At 33.7% G+C, this 23,205-nt stretch overlaps 1 protein-coding gene across 2 annotated transcripts in view; it reads right to left on the bottom strand.

The window, feature by feature from the left end:
• The window catches only part of LOC143255751 (F-box only protein 25-like), a 57,079-nt gene that overhangs the window by 19,573 nt on the left and 14,301 nt on the right, over positions 1-23,205 (bottom strand). For both annotated transcript variants that reach the window (XM_076511925.1, XM_076511924.1), the window contains one exon: positions 401-507. In XM_076511925.1, coding sequence (XP_076368040.1) covers positions 401-507 — 107 coding nt within the window. The remainder of the gene's footprint in view (positions 1-400; positions 508-23,205) is intronic.

The raw sequence follows: 23,205 nt of genomic DNA, 5'->3' as shown, positions 1-23,205 counted from the left end.
GTGTGAAATCTCGTGTTTGAAAATAAGCACTATTATTCCAATATATGGTCAGTAGTAGCATGCATACTCTTCAGGTATATTCAGACAAAAGCAGAGGAAATGTTTCTTCACTGTTTCTTATTTTAAAAAGGTAGGATTGACACAAATTTATGAAGTATAAAATATTAGCTTTTTCTAAATAACATTAATATATAATATTTTTAGTTTCTCAAAGCTGATGAACTTTTACTTACTTTAAAAACAAACAAACAAACATCAAATTTAAGCACATACTATATTATATGAGTTAAAATTTGAGGTTCTAGAACCATCACTGGTACACACATTATCTTAAAGCTGTATGAATTTCATGGAAAGCAATTTCGAAATCATGAATATTAATAGTTTTTAAAACTCTTACCTCTTCTCTTCTGACACTTTTCACTAGCAGTGATGGCTGTAGTTTTAATTTTGCTTTCTGAATCACTGTCACTGCTATCTGTACTCCCATCACTATCTAATGAAAACCTAGAATTAATGAAACAACATTTTTACTTCATTAACAAAATTCTTTAACAATTTTAGTTCTAAATGTTACAGTTGCTTGATCAAGAGAGATCTAAAAATCCCACTTTCACAAAAACATTTGATAAAAACAAAAAACCATCACATTCCAAAAAATGTATATAACTTGTAAGAAATTAAAGTAAGCATTCTCACAACATCATCTCTTTTAGTTTCAAAGTAGAAATCAAGAATTATGTACAACATTTATCTTACAAGATTGTCCCTCCTCCTCTTTCCATTGTTCTGGGATAACCTTAATAATACAGTCATTATATCCATCCAGTAAATATGGGGACTGATTGTAGTGAGATAGAAAGCATGTGCAGGGTTTTTGAAATCTGCATTACTTGAGCTTGGGCCATGAACTCATAACTCATATTTGTGTTGTGAAGGCTATACCCTACAAACTATGTAGTTCAAACTCAGAATAGACAACTTTCCATCTTGACCATTAAAGTATTTTCAGTGCTAAAAATGACAGAACTAAACTTCTAAAAAAGTTATTTAAATACTGATAAAAAGAAAAATATACAAAACTTTGATAATAACCCAAAGATAGTTGAATAACAAAGCCTATTAATGAATTATAATTTTCCAAAAATAACAGAGAATAATTCTTATCCTTTTACTAATCCAGTCACAAGATCTCCAAGAAGTATTCTTATTCCTTCTGACATTTCAATAATTTATTGTATATAGAAAATTAAAAGTGTTATGAAATTTATTTCTTAGCTTGTATATACAGCACCGTTGTGGTATTATTCCTTTGTTGGTGGGGCATTTTATCTTGTGTAAATGATTTAATGTCCAGTCTACTTAACAACAACATATTAATTTTATTTCTATCTTAAAATTTCTGTACACTCTTGTACTATTTGTAAGTTGTTGTAGGCCTAGGTTTACAGCCATACTCTTATAAAAATTAACTTATTTATATAAAATAACTAAATATTCACAATTGCTAACACAGATTTAAATAATGCACATTGATTAATTCACTTTATTGACTAAAAACAACTCTTTACTTTCTTGATACTTCATTGTTTCACTGTAAGCTTACTTTAGCCAATTGACTTATTCATCCATATTTATGATCTTTATATGCAAAAACGGCTCGTTTTGGGTTGAGAAAATATTTTACATAGAAGAGCGAACAACGACCGAACAAGAGTTTCTCAACCCAAAACGAGCCGTTTTTGCATATAAATTTCTCAACAAGTGGGTTTCTCGACATCACTGATTCATATTTATGATCGTATTCTTATTCTAGATACTTCAAAGTATACTGTTCATTAATATTCCCAACTATTGTGTTAACTTGTTAACTTAAAACAATGCCACTTTTAATAATTGTGAGCCCTTTGAATAATTCTAATGCAAAAAAATGAAATTACAATAAAATGTCCATTTAGTCAGTCTTCCAAGTAGTTTTTGCATACCATTTCACCTCAATGAAATCAGTTTTATCAACAGCAACATCATACCTACCTTCTGTCTTATCATAAGCTGATTTAATTATCCTGAACTGCTTCCCTTGCCTTTCCCTGTAATTCTGCATAAGCAAAATGCTTAATATTTTTGTTTGTCTATTAGGAAAAAAGTTACATTTTCAATCATCTAATAAGAACAGTTAAATGCTGTAATAAATTGAATAATATCTAATGTTACTACATGGCTTTTATTCAAGTATGCATGTAATGTGCAATGTTGTATAAGATGGTATTGATGAATATAGCCTTTATACAATGCTTATACAAAATCTATCACATCAGTGAAACAAAATGTCATCATATCCAGTAATGAAAGGAAACAGCTATTAAAGAAAAAACAAAAACAATTATTCAGAACCTCCTTCAAGGAAGCACTGGGATACCCATGAATAATGGCCATGCAATAATCAATCATCTAGCTAGGATAGGTACTTTTGATTTATCCACTAACAACTGGATAAAGTACCACAACTTTATTCCTCACATCCATAAGAACTCATCCAACCACTGCTTCCTAAGGACATAACAGAATATTTAGACAAAGCCATTTGATAGAGAATTATTGCTATTAACTCCTGGTCTAAGTATTTCACTTCTTGGTGGTGCAATGTTCCCATCCCTGTTTCTACCATAAGTTCAACCTCCAATACAGTAATGTACATGTAATGTACATGAATTTCCAAGTCATAGACTGTGAAGCTAGTCCAGCCTTACTTATATGTTTTCACATGAAATCAGTTCCCAGTGTTTACTCTTTCTCAACATCAATAATCCACACATCATGAGGTACAGAATAGCTTCCAACAGTAAGCGTAATTTACAACTTTTCTTTGCTGGAAGTATGTGTAAACATGCTCTTTGCATTAAACCTTATTTCTTCATCTATGAAAACAATTTTACACTTTTATTAACATATCAGATTAAACAATTATAACTACAGAAGCATTATCAAACCAAATTTCTATCAATAATCCCACGGACACCTGTTGATTTTCCTTAAATAATATACTTCTTTTCTCATTAGGGACAGTTGGAGCATTGCCAGCTGATCTTCACTTTGTAAATTCAACACCTGCACCTTTGATGAATCAAGTTCCATCACCAACATTAAAACGTCCTTCAAAGATGTACACTTACTTAACTTCAACCTGACCCTCATCTGCTATGGCATATATACACAACAGTCCCATGTCAACAAATCCATCATTTTATGAGGAGCATCTGATTAAGATAACAGTGTAAATTCAGCTACAATTTCTTCTTTCATCTGTACCCTGTTTCACAACTTTGCTTTGAATACTTGTTTCTGGTTCAAAACTCCAAAAGTGTTAGATTAGATAGCTACCAATGCTTGTTACTCGGTACAGCTCTCCTCCACTGGAAGATCACCTAATGTTGTACACACTGATCCTTTTAAAGGGCCACAAGATAGGTAGCTTGTGTTAACTACTCTACCTATTCAAACTGAGCCATTGTACCTTCCCATACAGTTGTTGGTTTCTCTATAGACTTACACTGAACTGACCATATAAACTCTGGAACTGAATTTGGTAATTTCATGACTAGAGTAGTTCAGTAAGATTCTTCAGCAACAGGTGGCACAACAGCAGTGGTAACAAGTTCTCCTATTTCATATTTGATAGTAGATGGTGTTTTTAGTTGGAATTTTTGAGCCAATGCAAAAAGAAGTAGCTGGCTTAATCTTTGCATTAAATAATTTACCTTCCAAATACTTTATTCTGTTAGTGATGTTAGTTTATACCTAAGTGACACTCCGATCTATCTTAATGTCTTTCTTTACTTCAATTTTCACTTGTTAACTTTGTCATTAGTCTTGCTGTAGGTCAGTTTTGTTACTACAGCCTTTCCATACTTTTTCAATTAGCCAATTACTACATTTCAGAGCCATTTTTAAGATGTGTAATCATCAGACAGTGTATGACTACATATGTGATAGTTTCATTGATCTTGTCTTCAAGCAGATTTATTGCTGATTTTACTTTTTTCCTTAAGTAGTATATGTCTCTTACCTCTTGATCTTTTCATTTTCTTTCAATTTCATCAATATATTTTCCCCCATTTCATTTTTATTTGATCTCTTGATTTTTCTGTAAATTTATTCTTGGTCTTATCTTAATAATTTCATCATCTTAAATAATACTCACTCTCTCACTTTATGGTTAGCATTTTCACAGTTGAAGATTACACTCAAGTATATCCTAAGTTTAATTTTAAATTCATAAATTCATTTGTTAAATGACTTGCAAACCATCTTTTAACAGACTTTCCAAACATTTTCCCAGAACTGATGTAAAGCTAATGTAATTACTAGGACAATGTTAATCATTTCCCTTGAAAAGAGAAGTTACATTAGCTACCTTAGTGGTACCTTCCCACTATTCAATGACTGATTAAAAAAAATAGTAGTAAGTGGCTCACATATCCAATCTTTAACCTCCTTCAAAAAGCTTAGGGAACATTATCTGGCCTTATCATTTTCTAAACTTCCCAATTTTTTCTTAATCAGCTTAGAATTAATGCAGTCAATTTATTTTATCTCATTTTCATTTATTAATACTGCTTAAATATTTGTTAGTAGAAATTGAAGAAAAAGTAAAATTTAATAACCCAGCCACTTCTGACACCATGTTGTAATATTGTTCTTTTAAATTATCTCATGCAAATAATTCAGTGTTCAGTCTATACACCCTTGTGCAAATTAACTGAAGCAAATGGTCATTTTACAATATTTTCAGCATGTCAGCCAGTGTAGGCTCGCTGGACCCGCTGATTTCCTTTAATAGTCATTTTTTCACACAGACGGCATCATTAGCTGTGTTTTGTAGTACGGTCGATCTATTTTTGGGATATATGACGAAATTTTGAGGAATATTACATCATTCGAAATTGCGTTAGAAGGGCAAGGAGACCAGTCAAAAAACAACTTCTTACCAACTCAATGAAGAAAAAACAGTATCAATGGGGTCTGACATACAAGAACTGGACACAAGAACAATGGAGAAATGTGTTATTCAGTGACGAGACTCATTTCTTCGTACAGAGTCAAAGAAGTCTGCATGTTCACAGATCTTCAGGTGAGAAACTTCGAGAATCTCACATTAGTCAGTTCGTAAAACATCCCTGGAAGAAGATGTTTTGGGGCTTTTTCAGCTACTATGGCATCAGAGTCTTACATATCGTAGAAGGTATGATGCGACAACCACAGTACATCGAAGTTTTGCAGAGAAGAGAATTGAAAAAGAGATTTCCAGATGGATCTGGCTTTTTTCAGCAAGATCTGGCTCTGTGCCACACATCGAAACTTTTGAAGAATTTTATGACTACAATGCAAATAAAGGTGCTGGACTGGCCTGGAAACTCTCTGGACTTAAATCCTATTGAAAATTTTTGAGCGATTTGTAAAGAAAGACTTTGGGGGAAAGACTGTACTTTGAAAGATAAGCTAATTGAGGCCATAATTGAGATGTAGTAACAAGATCCAAAAATTAGTAAAGATTGCAGTCATCTCATGGACTCGATGCTAAAGAGAATTAGTGATCTTCTGAAAAATAAAGGTGGTCATATGATGTATTAATTTGTGAATAATTTTTGAATTCTCAGAAATAAAATAAAATATTGAAAAAATCGTAATTTTACATCTTCCTTCAATTACTTTGCACAAGGATGTATAACAAATTAGTTTTATTTCCTTCTTAACATCTATAGGATTGTAAACGATGTAACTTGTTGCAGACCTATGTTTACAGCTACACTATTTGCTCTACAATACTGTAAAAAGCAACTTACTTCTACAAAGTAACTCAATATGCATGATATTTATCCAAAAACATAAAAACACTGATTGGTTAACTCTACCACTTAGAAAACAATTCTTATCTTCTTGATGCTTCATTATTTCGCTCAAACTTACTTAACCCACTGATTAATCTAATCCTTGTTTAAAATATCTTGAAAAGTTTCTTGTTCATTAATATTCACAAATATTCTAGTAATAAACACAGATCCTAAAGAGATGTATCCTTCAGCTAACTTACAACACAAAAACATAGCTTAAAACAATACACACACCAAGGGTTGAATATATTATATCAAAACAATTTTGAATATACAAATCAACTGGTTACATCACAACCAAGCACATTCTAAGTGCAGTTGCAATGAGATAGCATGTATCAAAATCCAGTGAGAAAATGTTAGACACTCATAGGTAGTGTAATGCCACTGAAAACATATCACTTTTGGCAAGGGTTATGTAACAGAGATTTCCAATCCAAAACATACATACAACATGCACTCATGTCATAAAGATGTATTCAGATAGGGGATTAAGAATTTCAAAGATGGGAATACCCTTATACTTAATGGAACTAAAAAACAAAGGAATATGGATTAGCTTAAGGCACAAAGTTTAGTTTGAATTTCGCGCAAAGCTACACAAGGGATATCTTGACCATATTGTTATAATGTCCCCCCCCCCCAAGACTGAAAAGGCAAGCATGTTTGGGTTGATGTGGATGTAAGGTATTAGAACAGCAAACCACACCACAGCTATGGTGAGAAGAGTGTGGTATCCTGTAACAGGTGAGAATATATGAACACAAAAGATAGTAATAAAAACTTCCCTATTGTCTCAGACATCAGTTATCTACAAAATCACATAGAGTCTCCATTTCGAAACAAGGTCAAATGGGAATAGATTCACAAAGATAAAGGTTCCAATCATTCCTGCTGTTCATGTAGCTGTAAAATGAAACAAATATTCATATTATTCCACATGAAAGCATGCTAGTGAAGTCACCAGATGTAGTGTGTATGAATTTGTGGGTAATACTGTCGAAATGATATTTGAGAAACCATCATCATTGTTCACAAGATGGGTTAAGGAATGATGTACTTTTGACATGAGAAACTTACAACAAAGGATTTTGCAATGGAAATTACGTTTCAGAACTATTTTTAAAATGTGTAGTCATCAGAGTATGACTGTACGTGGTAACATGAACTGTAGGAAAGCTCCAAAACCGTTTTAATATAACATACTCAACCTTTTAAGAAACTCGTTATTATGATAAATTTCATCATTTGCATAACTAATGAGAATTTCAAATTAATTACTAATATTTACTACTACAACATCTTGTTACAACTTAGTTCATAAAAACGTGTTAATATAATTACACTATATTGTGTTAAAAATGTGTTCATATAATTACACTATATTGTGTTAAAAACGTGTTAATATAATTACACTATATTGTGTTAAAAACGTGTTAATATAATTACACGATCAATCACTACAAACATTCTCATCTCTATTCATTTATATCTTTATATTCCATGTAACGAAACTTGATGGCATGAAATGTCGCTAGTTTATCTTCCAATACATGCTTTAAAACAACGTTTGAATAAAGGAGTTAGAGAGAAAACAAAGAACTGGTACAAAAACAGTGTTGAAACCAACCTTACGTCTACCAACCCGTTGAGACATTTTTTTTGAAAAATAAAGCATAAAAGACGCCAATTTCTGAGCTATATCCCATTTCATTTTAATTATAATTTATTTAAGCGAGTTTTTGTTTCACACAAAAAATAAAAAATGCTGCTCTGAATACCTAGCAAATACGAAATGCAGAATAATCCGCTCTTATTAACTCACAAGCTTAGTTCGGTAGTTTTTTTTTAAATAAAGAAATCATGTATTGCGAGCATCCATGTATAATTAGTTATAAAACCTGTGTTACTACCATAAACATCTCAACCCGTTTAGCAAAAAGATGGAAGAACCATTACATTATTGACCTAACATTACCACTTGCTTATTTTCTTCTGCAAATAAAACTACAGAACTACTTGAAAAAAATTTACGATTATTCTAGAGAATCTTATGTTTTTTTAGTGAAAAAGCTACACAACAAGCTATCTACACTTTGTCTACTGTGAGGAATCGAACACTGGATTTTACCGTTGTGAGCCCGTAAACTTGTCGTCGGCCCATCGGTGGACACTAAAGAGATCTCAGCACTTGTGTGCACTCATTAAAGATTGGAAATAACTTTTATAAATGTCATGTTTACTTTGTACGAATGACTTGTTTATACGAGGGCTGTTCAAAAAATACGCGGACTGTTTAAATTGCGCGGCTCCAGTTGGTTCCAGGGAAATCCGCTTGGTGTCGCTAGGTTCGCACAGATCAGCTGATTACGACGCCATTTCCCGATTGCAGATATCTTTATTTGTGTATTAGCTACGCGGTTTTAAGTGAAGTGCGATTTTTTCGTTTGGCGGATTTCAGAATGAATGATCTGAAGGAGCAACGACTCACTGTGAAATTGTGTGTTAAACTTGGAAACTCTGCGACTGAAACTTTTGCTATGCTTAACACGGCTTACGGTGATGTTGCTATGAAGCGTACGGCATGTTTCAAGTGGCATGAACGTTTTAAGGATGGTCGACAGTCCATTGAAGATGATGAGCGTCCTGGACGTCCTTCCACGTCAACTGACGATCCACACGTCGACAAAATCAACACCCTGGCGCGGGCAAATCGACGTCTGACTGTCTTGCTGAAGAGTGTGGGATATCAGTTAGATCTTGTTACGAGATTTTGACCGAAAAATTGAAGATGCACCGCGTTGCTGCGAAATTTGTGCCTCAGAACTCGTGAGTTTTTGGCCAAACACTCGATCACTGTTCTTCCCCACCCCCACCCCTACTCACCTGACCTTGCTCCTTGAGATATTTTCTTGTTCCCCAAACTCAAAAGACCCTTGAAAGGAAGAAGATTTGAGACGATTCCCGAGATTAAGGCAAATGCGACGAAGGAGCTGGAGGACATTACAAAAGAAGCGTACTAGGACTTTTCAACAAGTGGAAACACCGTTGGGATAAGTGTGTGCGTTGGGGAGGAGAGTACTTTGAAGGGGTCCCAGACCTGTAACTTCTAAATAAAGTACATTTTGTTTTATGACGTCAGTCCGCGTATTTTTTGAACAGCCCTCGTATAATAACAATGCTATTGTTTTTTCTCTATCACTATGAAGCATCTATTCCGCATAATGCAATATTATGATCTGTATAAGTTCAGCGTTTCCATGAAGAACTTCAGTATTACACAAACAAAATAAAAATACTACACTTCACTAAATATTATTCTGCTAACTAGCATCACAGACTTCAGTTCTGTTAATATGATGTTTTATTGACCACAAAGATATTCAACCCATCGTAATGTTCGTTCTGTTATTACACCAGATTCGAATAAAAAATAGATTATACGTACGCACAGATTTTACATTCATTTTACATACATTTTATATTTTACATAAGAAAATATCGACAAAAAAACAAGTGTAGACGCACCTCGCAACTAGAATATACAGTATTAATAAATAAACAGCCGCCTTCTTAATAAGGCCTAAAAACATATTAATCCTGATGGGCATATATATGTACTGCAATTTTTGTGAGAACAACTAAATCCACACAAGCAGAATAACTCTCTAAGGCTGAGAAATCGGCAGTGTAGAACGTTAGTAATCCACGTACAAGTTGTAAGTCGAAGTGTCATTTAATATTATATTACACAGTGACACATACGATTGAGTATGTTATGTAAATCTGCAAGTCATGCGACAACCACAACCTACATACAGTTGTATTGGAATGGCATGTATCAAAACTCCATTGTGAAACTGAGGTTTCATAAGAATAGTACGCGATGCACTGAAAACTAGTCACTTTTGGAAGGATATGAAGCAGCCCCTTAAAATGCAAAACACTCAGATCAAGAAGATGTTTTCGAATCGAAGATTGAGAATTCCAAGTCATAAGACAGCAATTATACTTAATGGCGTTACGAAACAAAGGAATATGGATTAACTTTGGAAACCAACACCAAACAAAAAGAGACCGCAATAAGTCGAACCTCAGCCGCGGAGAACAAACTTGGTGTTTCGTAACAGATGATAATCTAAGAACGAAAAACAGTGGCAACAGCCGTTCATGTGGCCAAGGCAACTGCACAAACCATAATCAACAAGGAAAAAGAAACAAACGTCCTGTGTAACAAGTTGTTTCCTGCAAAACGTATCTGGTCAATCGTTGCATATATGCAACCTTAGGCAAGCGGACAATGAATCGCGTATTTATGCACACTAAAGACATGACAGTAAAGTTTTCATTAAGCCATGCAACGAGGTTCAGTTGCAATAAAATGGAAATACAAAAAGATATCTTAACCAAACCAATGCACACGATGTTCATGAAATTGTATATCTTCGCAGGAAAAGGATATACGAATAGCCTAGTTAGAAAAGACTTGGAACATTTATGAAAAAACATGTGAACTATAGAAAAGAATATAAACAAATGCCCCATACTAAAACATAGCAAACAGGCCGTTCAGTCTGGTGTTGGATATGATAAAAAAAAAAACTTCTCAAAATCAACAAATCAAAATTTATTCTTTAAATATTTAAGCTACGAGCACCTATTCAGCCGTATGTTGTTTCATAGGTTTGCATACAGCGTGCTCAATTCATTGACAATACGTGAACACTCGCCCACATCTATCACAGACTTTCAATGACGTACTAATACTGTATTGGAAATTTAGTGCTAGAAATATTCCAGAATTGAGTTGTACAAACTTTCTACTAAATAAATATGTGCACAGTAATAACATACACCTCTCAGTATCACTTTAAAACAAAATATAAGCTAGATTTTATAACTAAAACAAAATAATAATAAATAAATCACTAAAAGTATTCTAAAACGTCGATTAAGTTCTCCTCCATTACGAAAAATATTTAAAACACACAGGTTGCTTAATATAGTCGTAACCATATTGGAATTACAAAAAAAAAGTAACTGCTATGCTATTTGCATCTCAAATACAGTTATTTCTGTAATTTGTTTAATCTTTAAGATAACAGTCGACACTTACGAAACACACGTGAAGCAAGACAGAGTGGCACGTGGAAGGTAATCAACATCCTAAAGATTGACTGTATGTTTCTGATTTTCATATAATGCTACACAGAGAATATTAGTACATAACTGTCCCTAATTTTGAACCGAAAGTACTTATCGCCAACTCTTGGATTTTTTTATTGTTTAATTGTACAGTAGGATTAAATCATCACTTTTATAGTGCGACGACGACTCAAAAATGCAAAGCGCGTTTTTGAAACAATGTATCGCGAACCAAGAATCCTTGGATTCATAATGCGGGCGCGCGAAACGCTTAACAGCGTTCTGACCCTCATCATAGAAATAAAACCTAGCAGTTATTAAAATAATTATATACATTTCATTAGCATGTTTAGCATTGTTTACAATGAAAATCGACAATCTGTCTCTACACAAGTGCCTGCTTAAAAGTTAACTTGCAAGTTCATTTAAGAATAAAGCAATACAAACCAGTCTTAGAAGTAATGTTTGTTTGTTTTTTGAATTTCGCACAAACTAATCGAGGGCTATCTGTGCTAGCCGTCCCTAATTTAGCAGTGTAAGATTAGAGGGAAGGCAGCTAGTCATCACCACCCACCGCCAACTCTTGGGCTACTCTTTTACCAAAGAATAGTGGAATTGACTGTGACATTATAACGCCCCCACGGCTGAAAGGACGAGCATGTTTGGCGCGACGGGGATGCGAACCCGCGACCCTCAGGTTACGAGTCGCACGCTTTAACACGCTTGGCCATGCCAGACCATTAGAAGTAATAACACTAATAACAGAAAAATCGTTAGATTAATGAGAAATGTAAATTGACATTGTCGTTCTCCTCTTCAAATTTGCAAAGTTAACCTTTATCTGAAATTAGATCAAGAATGGATGGGATGTAGTCTCTGATATATGAAAATTGTACATTTCGTGGATATACTACTTTATTTAAAATGGAAGCTTTTGGCGTTTCGGGTTGATGATCTAACAAGCAGGTCGGCATTCGCAGGGCACGCCAAACCCAGTAATAACAGTTTCGATGAAAATAGCACCAATGATAATGGTTTGTTTGTTTGTTTCAAGTTAAACACAAAGCTAAACCATGGGCTATCCGTGCTCTGCCCACCATGATTATCAAAACTCTATTTCTAAGCAGTGCCAGTTGAGGCCGGAATGATGATGGAAAGTTATGGGAAAAGTCTCCTCCACTAGTTTACATTATTTCTAGTGCCATTTATTATTCAATAAGTTTTAAAATGAGCTACTACTAGAGATCACACTCTATGCCACCATATAGGGAGTTCTTAAAAATTAATGGTCACCTCACTCAAGTTAGTAAGAAATTCAAATATGGTGGATGAAATGAAATAAAATTAATAATAATGATAACGTGTACATAAAATCCATTACAAAAATGTTCTTAATTATTCAGAATACTTGTACAACAAAACTAGTCCCACACTATCACTGAGCTATTAACAAAAAGTATCCATATGAAACTCTTGCACTTTATTATTACAACATATGCATCATAAAAGTACCAAACGAACTCATGTGATGTAATCACAGTTATGAATATTTAGTACAATTTTCAGTATTTGATCACTAAGAGCCTGTTTTGTACCCTTAAAATTACCTTGTAGGACAAACAATTAAATTACTGTCGTCGAGTTCATGGTGTATGACTATACTCAAATGATACTGATTTTCACAGATAGCAAGTATGTTTAAATATGGCCGCTTCGTGAAGAAGTGGAGAGTAGCTTTTAGACGATATGGGGGAGACGTAGTGATGATCTATGCTTCATTAAGAATAATGGTGCACGTTATTAGAAACCAAAATATGGACAAGCACTGTCAGATTTTAAGCTCATGCCATTTGACCAATATTGCTGTGATAATCGACAATACTCGCTCCCACAGTGCACATATTGGTTACTTTGAATCACTTATTAAACACAAAACTGTGCAATATGTTTTGCACATTGCAAGCATGGAACCCGGAATTTCAACACTATAAGCCCTCACCAGATAACACTTATCTTGATAGGAAACTACTTTATAAAATTAAAACTATTACCGAAACTATTGGTGTTAAGACTGAATACCCAATCCTTGATGACGAGAAACCCACTTGAAATAAAAATGTATCTCAGAATGGCTGGTATGGGTATTAACACTTTTATTGATAAGGATAGAGCAACATTTCGACCTGAAGATGACCTAGGAAGGTCTAAACGTTGGTCTCTCCTTATCAGTAAAAGTGTTAATACCCATACCAGCCGTTCTGAGAGACATGAATACACAATCGTTATTATTCAATGTAATACAGTATTCCATAAAAGTTAGTAGTAAACTGAAAAACAGTAACTTCTATCAAAAATAAATGACAAAAAGTAACGTCAGTTTCATATTTTGCAAGTTTACTAGTACGGTATATAAAGCACATTTTTCTTTTACATTCAGTATGCATGATATACGTGATAACAACCAGACTGCTAATGTTTTCACGTTCCTTTTATCTTGTTCCATTTCAGAATTCAAGCAATAATTCTAAAAATAACACTTCAGATCTAGCTTTCAGCTTTCTGAAGTCATTGCCGAGAAGACATTTCAATTCGTACTCAAATTTATTAGCTGGGCTAGACAGTGAAAAAAAATATATATATAATGCTATTTATATCTATAGTTTGAAGAATTTTAAAGTTACCGTTTAAGGGTCAAAAAGTAGAGAAGCATTTGAATCCAAAAGGCCTATCTTTGAGGATAAAATTTACTTACACAACAGACAAATCGGCATTTCCTACAGAGCCAAAGTAATTTAAATGCACTATCCAGGTATAAAGAAAATAGAATAATCACAGTAGTTCTGTTTTCTAAAGACAAAGAAAATATCAGAAGAGAGTAAACAACAGTAATTATATACATTAACATTTCACTAATTTTACCTTTTTTTGCATATTGTTGGACTGAAGCTTTAAAAATTTTAAATTCGTTGAGAAATAAGGAATTTTTTCTACAATGTTACTCTTAAACTTTCTGATGCAAAAAATATCCGATAAGCTAAAACAAACACACGTGTATGCTTGTAAATATACGAAGTTATGCATATGGCCAAATTACTCAAATCAGAAATTATCTGTATCATTAGCTGATGCTCTAAAATTTCCAACATATTTTTTAGTTTACAGAAATTACATAAATCTTGTAGAAAATGCAGTGAAGATTACGATACTGTTATCTGAAGAAACATTATTACTTTGATCCCTTGAGTTTCAAAAACAAACACAAAATACATGTTGATGCAAAAATATTGCTTTTAGATTTTTTATAACAGACATCTGTTTTTTGAAATGTAAGCATCATTCCACAAAAAATCCTAAATTATTTGTTGTGTAACATTTAACTGAAAGCTGAAAGCATAAATACTATATTTAAATCAGATCAATGAAAGAATTTATAGAAAGTGGACTGCCTTCTACTATAACAAAGATTCTGATACTGCTTGAAATTTGTACTGTTATATTATGTATATACTAAACATCTCGTTGTTGTTTTTTTCTTTTAAATACTATATTATTCAGAGATGGAAATAAAATTTCTAACAGAGTTAACACATGCTTATGATATTTGCTGATGTGGTTGAAACACGAGTCTTTGGGAAGAGTAGCCAAAAGCAATAACTAGGTGTGCTTGATGAAAAACAAATACCTTCATATCACAGATGGTGTCGGAATTATTAAACAAGATAACTACCTATTTTGAAAATTTCGAACAGTGCCTATAACCATTGAGCTTCTTTCGGTGAAAGCTTTTGACTTAGAATCACTTATTTTCATTCAGTGAGATCAAAGCCCTTTACATAAAGACTACATATCATTTATTTTCAATGCTAAGAAAAACCAGCCTTTTGAACACCTTATTTGCCTATAGTCACCATCTTTTCCTGGTTAACTAATTTACTTTATATACGTTAGATTTACTTTCGAGAAAATAAAAATTAAAGCTACAAATTATGCTTTAGTTTCAATAAGTGCTTCTCACTGGATAAAATTAGGGCCACTGTGATTAAGTGAATTACTGAGCACCTTGTTTTACTACTATGGGCTAGTGTCCCTCTACGACACATTTATCTAATGCTATGTAAAAAAAAAAAAACTAATTCCACGGTGATTGTTCTTCAACAAACGAGAGAGTAAGTCGATTGTAAATAACGTATCCAAACAGAAAGAGAAGATCACAGTCATTTCCGCGTTAAATAATCTACCTTTACAAAAGTATGACTAATGCAAGTTCCAGTTCACGGAACTATTTTCTAGCAGTTCAGCTGTGTTACACACAGGTTTACACAGTTCAGGATCCAAACACTGACAATGAAATAAACTTGTCGGTTTACTGGCTTGTGACGTACTGAAAGAACAGTTTCGGTCCTGAAAACAGAAGAACGGACAAAAATAAAATACTAGTTTTAATGTACCTCTATGTTCCCATAATGTATGAACCAAAACGTCACCAAGCTAGAGTTTCGCATTTTGTTACCCGGGCCTCAATCGGACACGTAAATTACATTTAATGGGTACATTCACCCGCATGAATGGTTGAAGAATTGTACAGTTTGAACACTGCATACTTGACAACTCGAGAAAATTATACATTATTGCAAATAACAGTAAATCATAAAAAAAAACAGTACTATTCTTCTTACGCATATATACATATGTAAACAAGATATTAAATAGAAGAAATTAATATATTTTACATCAAATACCACTTTATCATAACTATGAATCTTTTTTTTTTTTAAAGATTTACATTTAACCAACGATTTTTGTTACCGGTAAGTAGAGAGAATTATATTAAATAAACAAAAATAGACTGTTTGTTAAATTTCATGGAAAGCAATTCGTCAACTGTCTGTGCGAACCGTCTCTAATCTTGAAGACAGTTAGTCAACACACCTACCACCAACTCTTGAACTATTCTTGCCAGACAGAATAACTGAATTTAACCACCACTCTTATAAAGCACCCACGGCCCCAAAGCGTGGAGCGTGATATTTTTATTCCTATTTTCAATTATAACAGATGCGAACCACGAAACGTTAGATCCACAGTATAGCACATCAACTACTGGGTCACGCACGAGACAAAAGACAAAACTAAACGATTAATTGTTTATCAAAGTCAAGCAAGTGTCGATTACGTAAAAACCTGATATAATAAATCCACATAAACATAATTTTAATCTAAAAATATTAGCGAATTATAAATCAGTATTGAATATCATGTAGTTTTCTGCGAACTTTATTGCACTCTCACGTTCTATTTTTAACACTCTCATATGACTTTGTATAACTTGTTTTTAATCATTGAAAAAGTAGTAGTCGCCATCTGCTCACTAAATTACAAAAAAAAGCAATGCAATTTTAAATGTTCAGCTATGAGCTAACAGCTTATTTCATGCAAGTTATATTTTACGATAGTTTCACAACACTGTAAATATGACTTTTATTTAGCCATTATATGGTAAACGTTTAGTTTCTTACAGGCTCTTTATTGGCCAATATTTATACGATTCATTTAAGATGTTAGAATTACTTTCCTAGTTTTACGACCATTCTATATGACAGTATTTTTATTTTATAAACTTCGAGAAAATGGCCAAATTATGCAAAAGCACATAAAGGTTGGAGTTGAAAACTATTGCATCATATGTTTGTTTGTTTGCTTTTGAATTTCGCGCAAAGCTACACGAGGGCTATCTGCGCTAGCCGTCCCTAATTTAGCAGTGTAAGACTACAGAGAAGGCAGCTAGTCATCACCACCAACCGCTAACTCTTGGGCTGCTTTTTTACCAACGAATAGTGGGATTGACTGTTTCATTATAACGCCCCCACGGCCGAAAGGGCGAGCATTTTGGTGCGACGGGGATTCGAACCCGCGACCCTCGGATTATGAGTCGAACGCCATAACCCACCTGGCCATGGCGGACCGCGTAATATGTAGCAAATTTATTGTACATTTTACGAGTAAGTCATTGTTCATAAGGTGTTCCTGTTCAACTCCGGGACTAGAGTTCAGAGTTATAAAAAGTAGCCAGCTAGGTAAATCAGGTCATAGTTGCTAACTTGTCACGCTATAAAACGACTATCAAGTCTGAGACGCAATGCCACAGAATACGCTTTGCACATTCAGTTGTGGGAGTATTATAAACATAATGACAAACCCCATAATCTTCAGTCACTAAACCATTACGCCTTACTCGTTAATAAATTTATGAGTCACTTGGATAATCACAAGATAATCCAACAGAACTTAATACACGTCAAATCATTAAAAGCGTTTACAATTTTTATTTGTTTGTTTTGAATTAAACACAAAGCTACACAATGGGCTATCTGCTTTCTGCCTACCACGGGTATCGAAATCCGGTTTTTAGTGGTGCGAGTCCGCAGACATATCGCTGTGCTACTTGGGGACTAATAATTTGTATGTAAATAACTTTTTTATTTCCTGCTATACAACATACTATTACAATGTTTCTTTTTTTACCATTTTCGAATGCATGACTTTTCTGCAAACAAAACGGCAAAAAGAATTATGTATATATATAATAAACAGAACATGCATATCGGAATAAATGATGTTTTTATTAGTGTTGTGAACAATTGAAACAATCATTCCTCAGATTTATCTATAGAAATTTGATTTTCGCGCAAAGCTACATGAGGGCCATCTGCGCTAGCCGTCCCTAATTTAGCTGTTTAAGACTAGAGGGAAGGCAGCCAGTCATCACCAACCACCGCCAACTCTTGGGACTACTCTTTTACCAAAGAATAGTGTGATCACACACACACACGTTGTTCATGAAGAAAACTACTATGGTTTAGGGTTTTGAAATCATAGCGCGTGAAGTGAATCAATTAAGAAACAATTTAATTATGTAATCTAAAAACGTCCGAGCTCAGTACTGGTAAGGGAAGTGAAATATTTTATAAAACTGACTAATAAACCATTTATTCAAATCAATACACAGACAGTTCGTCGTTGTTTTAATTAGATTAGTGGAACAATTTGATCAGAAGTAGAATATATTAACTTCGTCTTTTTTTTTAAGTTCAGAAATGGAGTCTATCAATTTCATTTTCTTTTACTTTTAACAGCTACCACATAAGTAAGCCCAGCATTTTAGTACTAAGCTAAGAATGGTCAACAGAAAGGTGACTCCGGAAACCGGTGATTTATGGATATTTTGACAAATCAAGATGAATGAAGCTCGGTACAAATTCTAAAAAAAAAAAACAACTACATATTCAATGAAAATAAAACATGATGAAATCTACATGGATTATACTATGATGGTACCATGCGGCATTACACAATCCTTCTCGTATTTACTTTTCATTGCAAAAATGCCATTTTAAATTTGAGAATCGCTAGGGACGTTATTTTATAATGCATCATGCATTTGCTTAAACTCCGACACTGCATATTTGGGCTTTACTGTGTCGTTTATGTCACAAAATATTGAAACTAATGATTTCTCATAAATTATTCCAATCTCCATTGTTGAAGATAACGATAATACTGTGCCTATTTTTATGTTTTACTGCCAATAAAGTTAATCAATTGAGGAATCTCCGATTCAGGTGGCACGTCAAATCGATTGAGATATCTTTGAATAAGTTCTTCCCTCATCCGATCTGGTTCCACGGTTTAATTTAATCGTAACATTTAAACCATCACATTCACAAACACATCTAACATTTCTGGCATATTTCGTTTTTACATCGTTTTACTTTATAGTTAGAAGTTAACTGATCCATTAACCCATGGTATCGGATCAGATCAAGTCTGATCCAGCGACCTAGGCCTCGAAAATAATGCCAAACACTTCATTTTTGTCTAATCTAAACAACAACAAACGTTTTGGAATGACATTTTTTTTTTTTTTAACTACTGGAAGGAAGAGACTATCGGAAGTATTTCAACATGGTTACGCCAAAGAAGAAAGCAGTAAACATGCAGACTAGAAAAATCAAAGTTGCAGAAACTGAAAAGGAAGATGCGACAGCATGGTTAAATCAATTAACGCTACAAATAAATCTACAAACTGTATTGGTTAACCAACAAATATAGCAGGTCAGTAAAAAGTTTGATCAACAAGCTATAGAGACAAATCAAGAAATTCAAAAGTTGTATCAGCAGACGAATCAACAAATGCAACAGGTTAATGAAAGATAAAATCAATATAATGTAAGCGGAGGAGCAAGTGCAACAGGTTAAGAAGAAGTAGAACAACAGGAGCAAAAACAAATCAACAAACAAAGGAGTTTACTTAAGAAGCAGATATAATACAAAACAAAAATAATGATGGAAAATCAATTATAAGAATAAGCAACAAGATCAAAAGCTTGGATTTTCTAAAACTGTTATGAAAGAACAAAATATTTGTTTAGAAGAAGCCTTTGAGCAATAGGTCAAACAGTGGAGTAAGGATGTAAAAACACATGCACAACAACACATTGAAAATGAAATAATAGACAAGCAGAAGTGTGATCAGGCAGAGGAGTTAAATAAACGAAACTGAAGTTACACAATAGACATATCCAGGCATACAATGTTGACTCAACCATCAAAGACAGTATTTCAACGTTCTTCAACCAGTTCATATAGCTAATGAAAAGAAAAATAACTCTTACAGGACATTCCTGGACTTGGCCCTTTTTAACAAATTTATCATCAAATGCAAAAACAACATCAGGAGTTTAACTGATCAGTTTCTCAAGAAACATGCTTTCTCCTTTTCCAGTTGTTGATTAGATGTCATAGTTGGTGAGAGGAACGGTGTATGATCCAATTTGCAATTAACCTGAAAGGAACAGTGTCAGAAGTCTTGGATCACCTGCCAGTCCACTTTTCTTACGATTATATGTCTCTAACTAGAACTTTAGAACAGATGTTGGTAGCTTTACACCAAAAAGATGCACATTGATCCAAGTTGAGAATAAGGATCAAACAACACGAGAGGTCACTACAACAGTTGATGCAGGAAACAATCCTATTACAAGTATCGTAAAGAGAGTGGTCCAGTGTTGCTCTAGACAACAATGGTAAAATCCACGTTAAAAAACGTTGACCCCAAATTGTCAAGATTAATTAAAATTTGAAGCATGCATGATATTGATTGTAAGCTACTGCCAACAAAACAATGTTTAGTGTTGACAATGAGATGTGTTCAACAACAATACAAGTTAGAAACCTGGAATCATGCAATAGATTAGTAGATGATCTGGAAAACAAAATAAAAAAGCAGCAACACAGATGAACAAAGGTTTTGAAAAAATGGCTTTCAGTAAACTAGGGTAAAAAAGAAATGTAATCAGTTATTTCGAAGAGGAAATTGGGAAAACACAATAAAAATATGAAAAATACTCAGTGTTATAACTGTGAGAAAAATGGTCATTACAAGACAACTGTCGGTTCAAAAATGAAAATAGATGTTCTAGAGAGCAAGAATGCAGTAACAAACGACTGAGGTCTGATCTTGCAGGGCCCACATTTTCCAAAATCAGACAAACCCTACCTATGAAGAGTGAGGAGAAAAGACTTCTACATACGGCATACAAGTAGCAGAAGAGGTTGAAGGAATCAAGTATATTTAGAAGCTGAGTTCAACTAAATATCGCTACAATCAGGGCTCTTGGGTCAGGACTAATTCGTAGACTCTGGAGAGAAACTAAGTAATTAGACAGTCAGTGCCATTAAATAGTCCTTGAAAGGTTAAAGTGGGTGTGCAGAAAGTCTATACCATAGACACAAAACATAAACGTCTCCTGGGACTCGAAGTTTGCATTAAAAATGGGTGTAATCTTGACTTTCAAAAGTTGACTCTGGAAATTTACGGAAGAAACTGAGACCATTCCCATTATTGTGGCACTACTAGTAGTTTTTGATTCAAGAAACCTGCAGCTGTGAAGACTCATTTTGATTCGAAATTTTCAGATCAAAAGTGGGAAAAGAATTAGACATTGTGAACTCGTAAAGGTAGTGAACACCTCATCAGAACAACAGAAATATTGGTTAATGATTAAGTTAACTGAATAACTCTAACTGCATCTGTATGGTTTGTATAAACACAGCTATATGCAATTGTCACCAAGAGCCCTACAATAAGTTAAAAACATCTACTTACAGCCAGTGCATATATTTTCTCCAAAGGATCAAATTATTCGAGCAATATTTACATATCAGAACATTTAACTTACACTGACAACAATATACTAATGAGCTACCAAGATGCCTTCTTGATGGCGAGAAACCCACTTGAAATAAAAATGCATCTCAGAACGGGTGGTATGGGTATTAACACTTTTATTGATAAGCAGAGAACAACCTTTCGACCTTCCTAGGTCATCTTCAGGTTGACAAAGAGGGCTTGCAACTGACCTTTGCCGCACACATATCTTAGGGACGAAAGTATAAACGGGTACGGAATTGTAGGGGGCGTTGCAGTTGAATGTTAGGCTATTAATCAGTATAGGTATACAGGTATAGTGGTTTAATTTTGGTTTTAGTTGCTGTATAAGTAAGGCTTCTTTGATTTTACTTTTGTTTCTATTTGTTTCCATATTTAGTATCTGGGTATTTTCTATGGTTATGTCGTGTTTATTTGACTTGCAGTGTTGAAAAACGTGTGAAGGTGTTTTTTTTTTTTCTGTTCTTTGAATCTAGTTTCCCTTTTTCTGCTTATTTCTCCAATGTAGAAATCGTGGCAGTTGTGGCATTGTACTTTATAAATGATGTTGGTGTTGTGTTTGTCAGTGTAGTTTTTACATATTACGAACCTTAGTTTTGTACCTAGTTTTTGAATAAATTTTGTGTTTACTAAAATGTTGTGTTTGTCAGTGTAGTTTTTACATATTACGAACCTTAGTTTTGTACCTAGTTTTTGAATAAATTTTGTGTTTACTAAAATGTTGTGTTTTGTTATACGTTTTTCTTTTTCCAAATGTTGGTTATTTTTTCGCTGATGTCGGGAACATATGGTATGCAGCAGTATAAGGTTTTGTAGTTTGTTGTATCTTGGGATTTATTGTTGTTGGTCTAGGTGTGTGCGTATAATTTTTCCACAGTTTTTTGAAGAAAATTTGTTGATGTTGATGAAGTGTTGTTTTATTTTATTGATTTCATTGTTAATTTTATCGGATGAGCATAGTTTTGTGGTTGTGTTTATTTGGTTTCTTAACATGTCGAGTTTCTTTTGTTTTGTTTTTTCTCATGTGCTGAGTCCCGGGACATGTATAATCCAGTATGGGTGATTTTTCTGTGGATTTCTGTTCTGAATTGTGTATCAGTTCTAGTGATCTTAAGAAATGCCATTTGGTTAGTTTTTCCTGTTCATACCCAAGCGATCATTTCAGCCTTACACCCATCATTACAGTGGTACAGGTATGTTGATAATACCATTGCTAGATTCACATCTACAAAACACACACTTAGTTTTTTTTTCAATCACGTTAATTCGATACACCCCATTATTAAGTTCACCTGTGAACAGGAAAAACTAACCAAATAGCATTTCTTAGCCTCAAGATCACTAGAACTGATACACAATTCAAAACAGAAATCCACAGAAAAATCACCCATACTGGATTATATATTCCCTGAGATTCAACTCATGCAAAAGAACAAAAAACTCGACATGTTAAGTAACCAAATAAACACAGCCACAAAACTATGCTCACCCGATAAAATTAACAATGAAATCAACAAAATAAAACAACACTTTATCATCATCAACAAATTTCCCAAAAAAAAACCGTGAAAAATTTACACACACAACTAGACCAATAAACAAACAACAATAAATCTCAAGATACATCAAACTACAAAACCTTATACTGCTGCATTTCATATGTTCCCAACATCAGCGAAAAAATAACCAATATTTGGAAAAAAAACTTAACAAAACACAGCATTCCAGTAAACACCAAATTTATTCAAAAACCAGATACAAAACTAAAATCCATACTTTATAGAAACTACACTGACAAACATAACACCAACATAATTTATAAAATACAATGCAACAACTGCCACAACTTCCATTCTATATTGAAGAAAAGCAGAAAAATTGAAACTAGATTCAAAGAATAAAAAAAAACACCTCACACGTTTTTGAACACTGCAAGTCAAA

Source organism: Tachypleus tridentatus, chromosome 7 (assembly GCF_004210375.1).
Source record: "Tachypleus tridentatus isolate NWPU-2018 chromosome 7, ASM421037v1, whole genome shotgun sequence".
NCBI lineage: Eukaryota > Metazoa > Arthropoda > Merostomata > Xiphosura > Limulidae > Tachypleus > Tachypleus tridentatus.
This window is presented reverse-complemented; position numbering and strand designations above follow the sequence as displayed.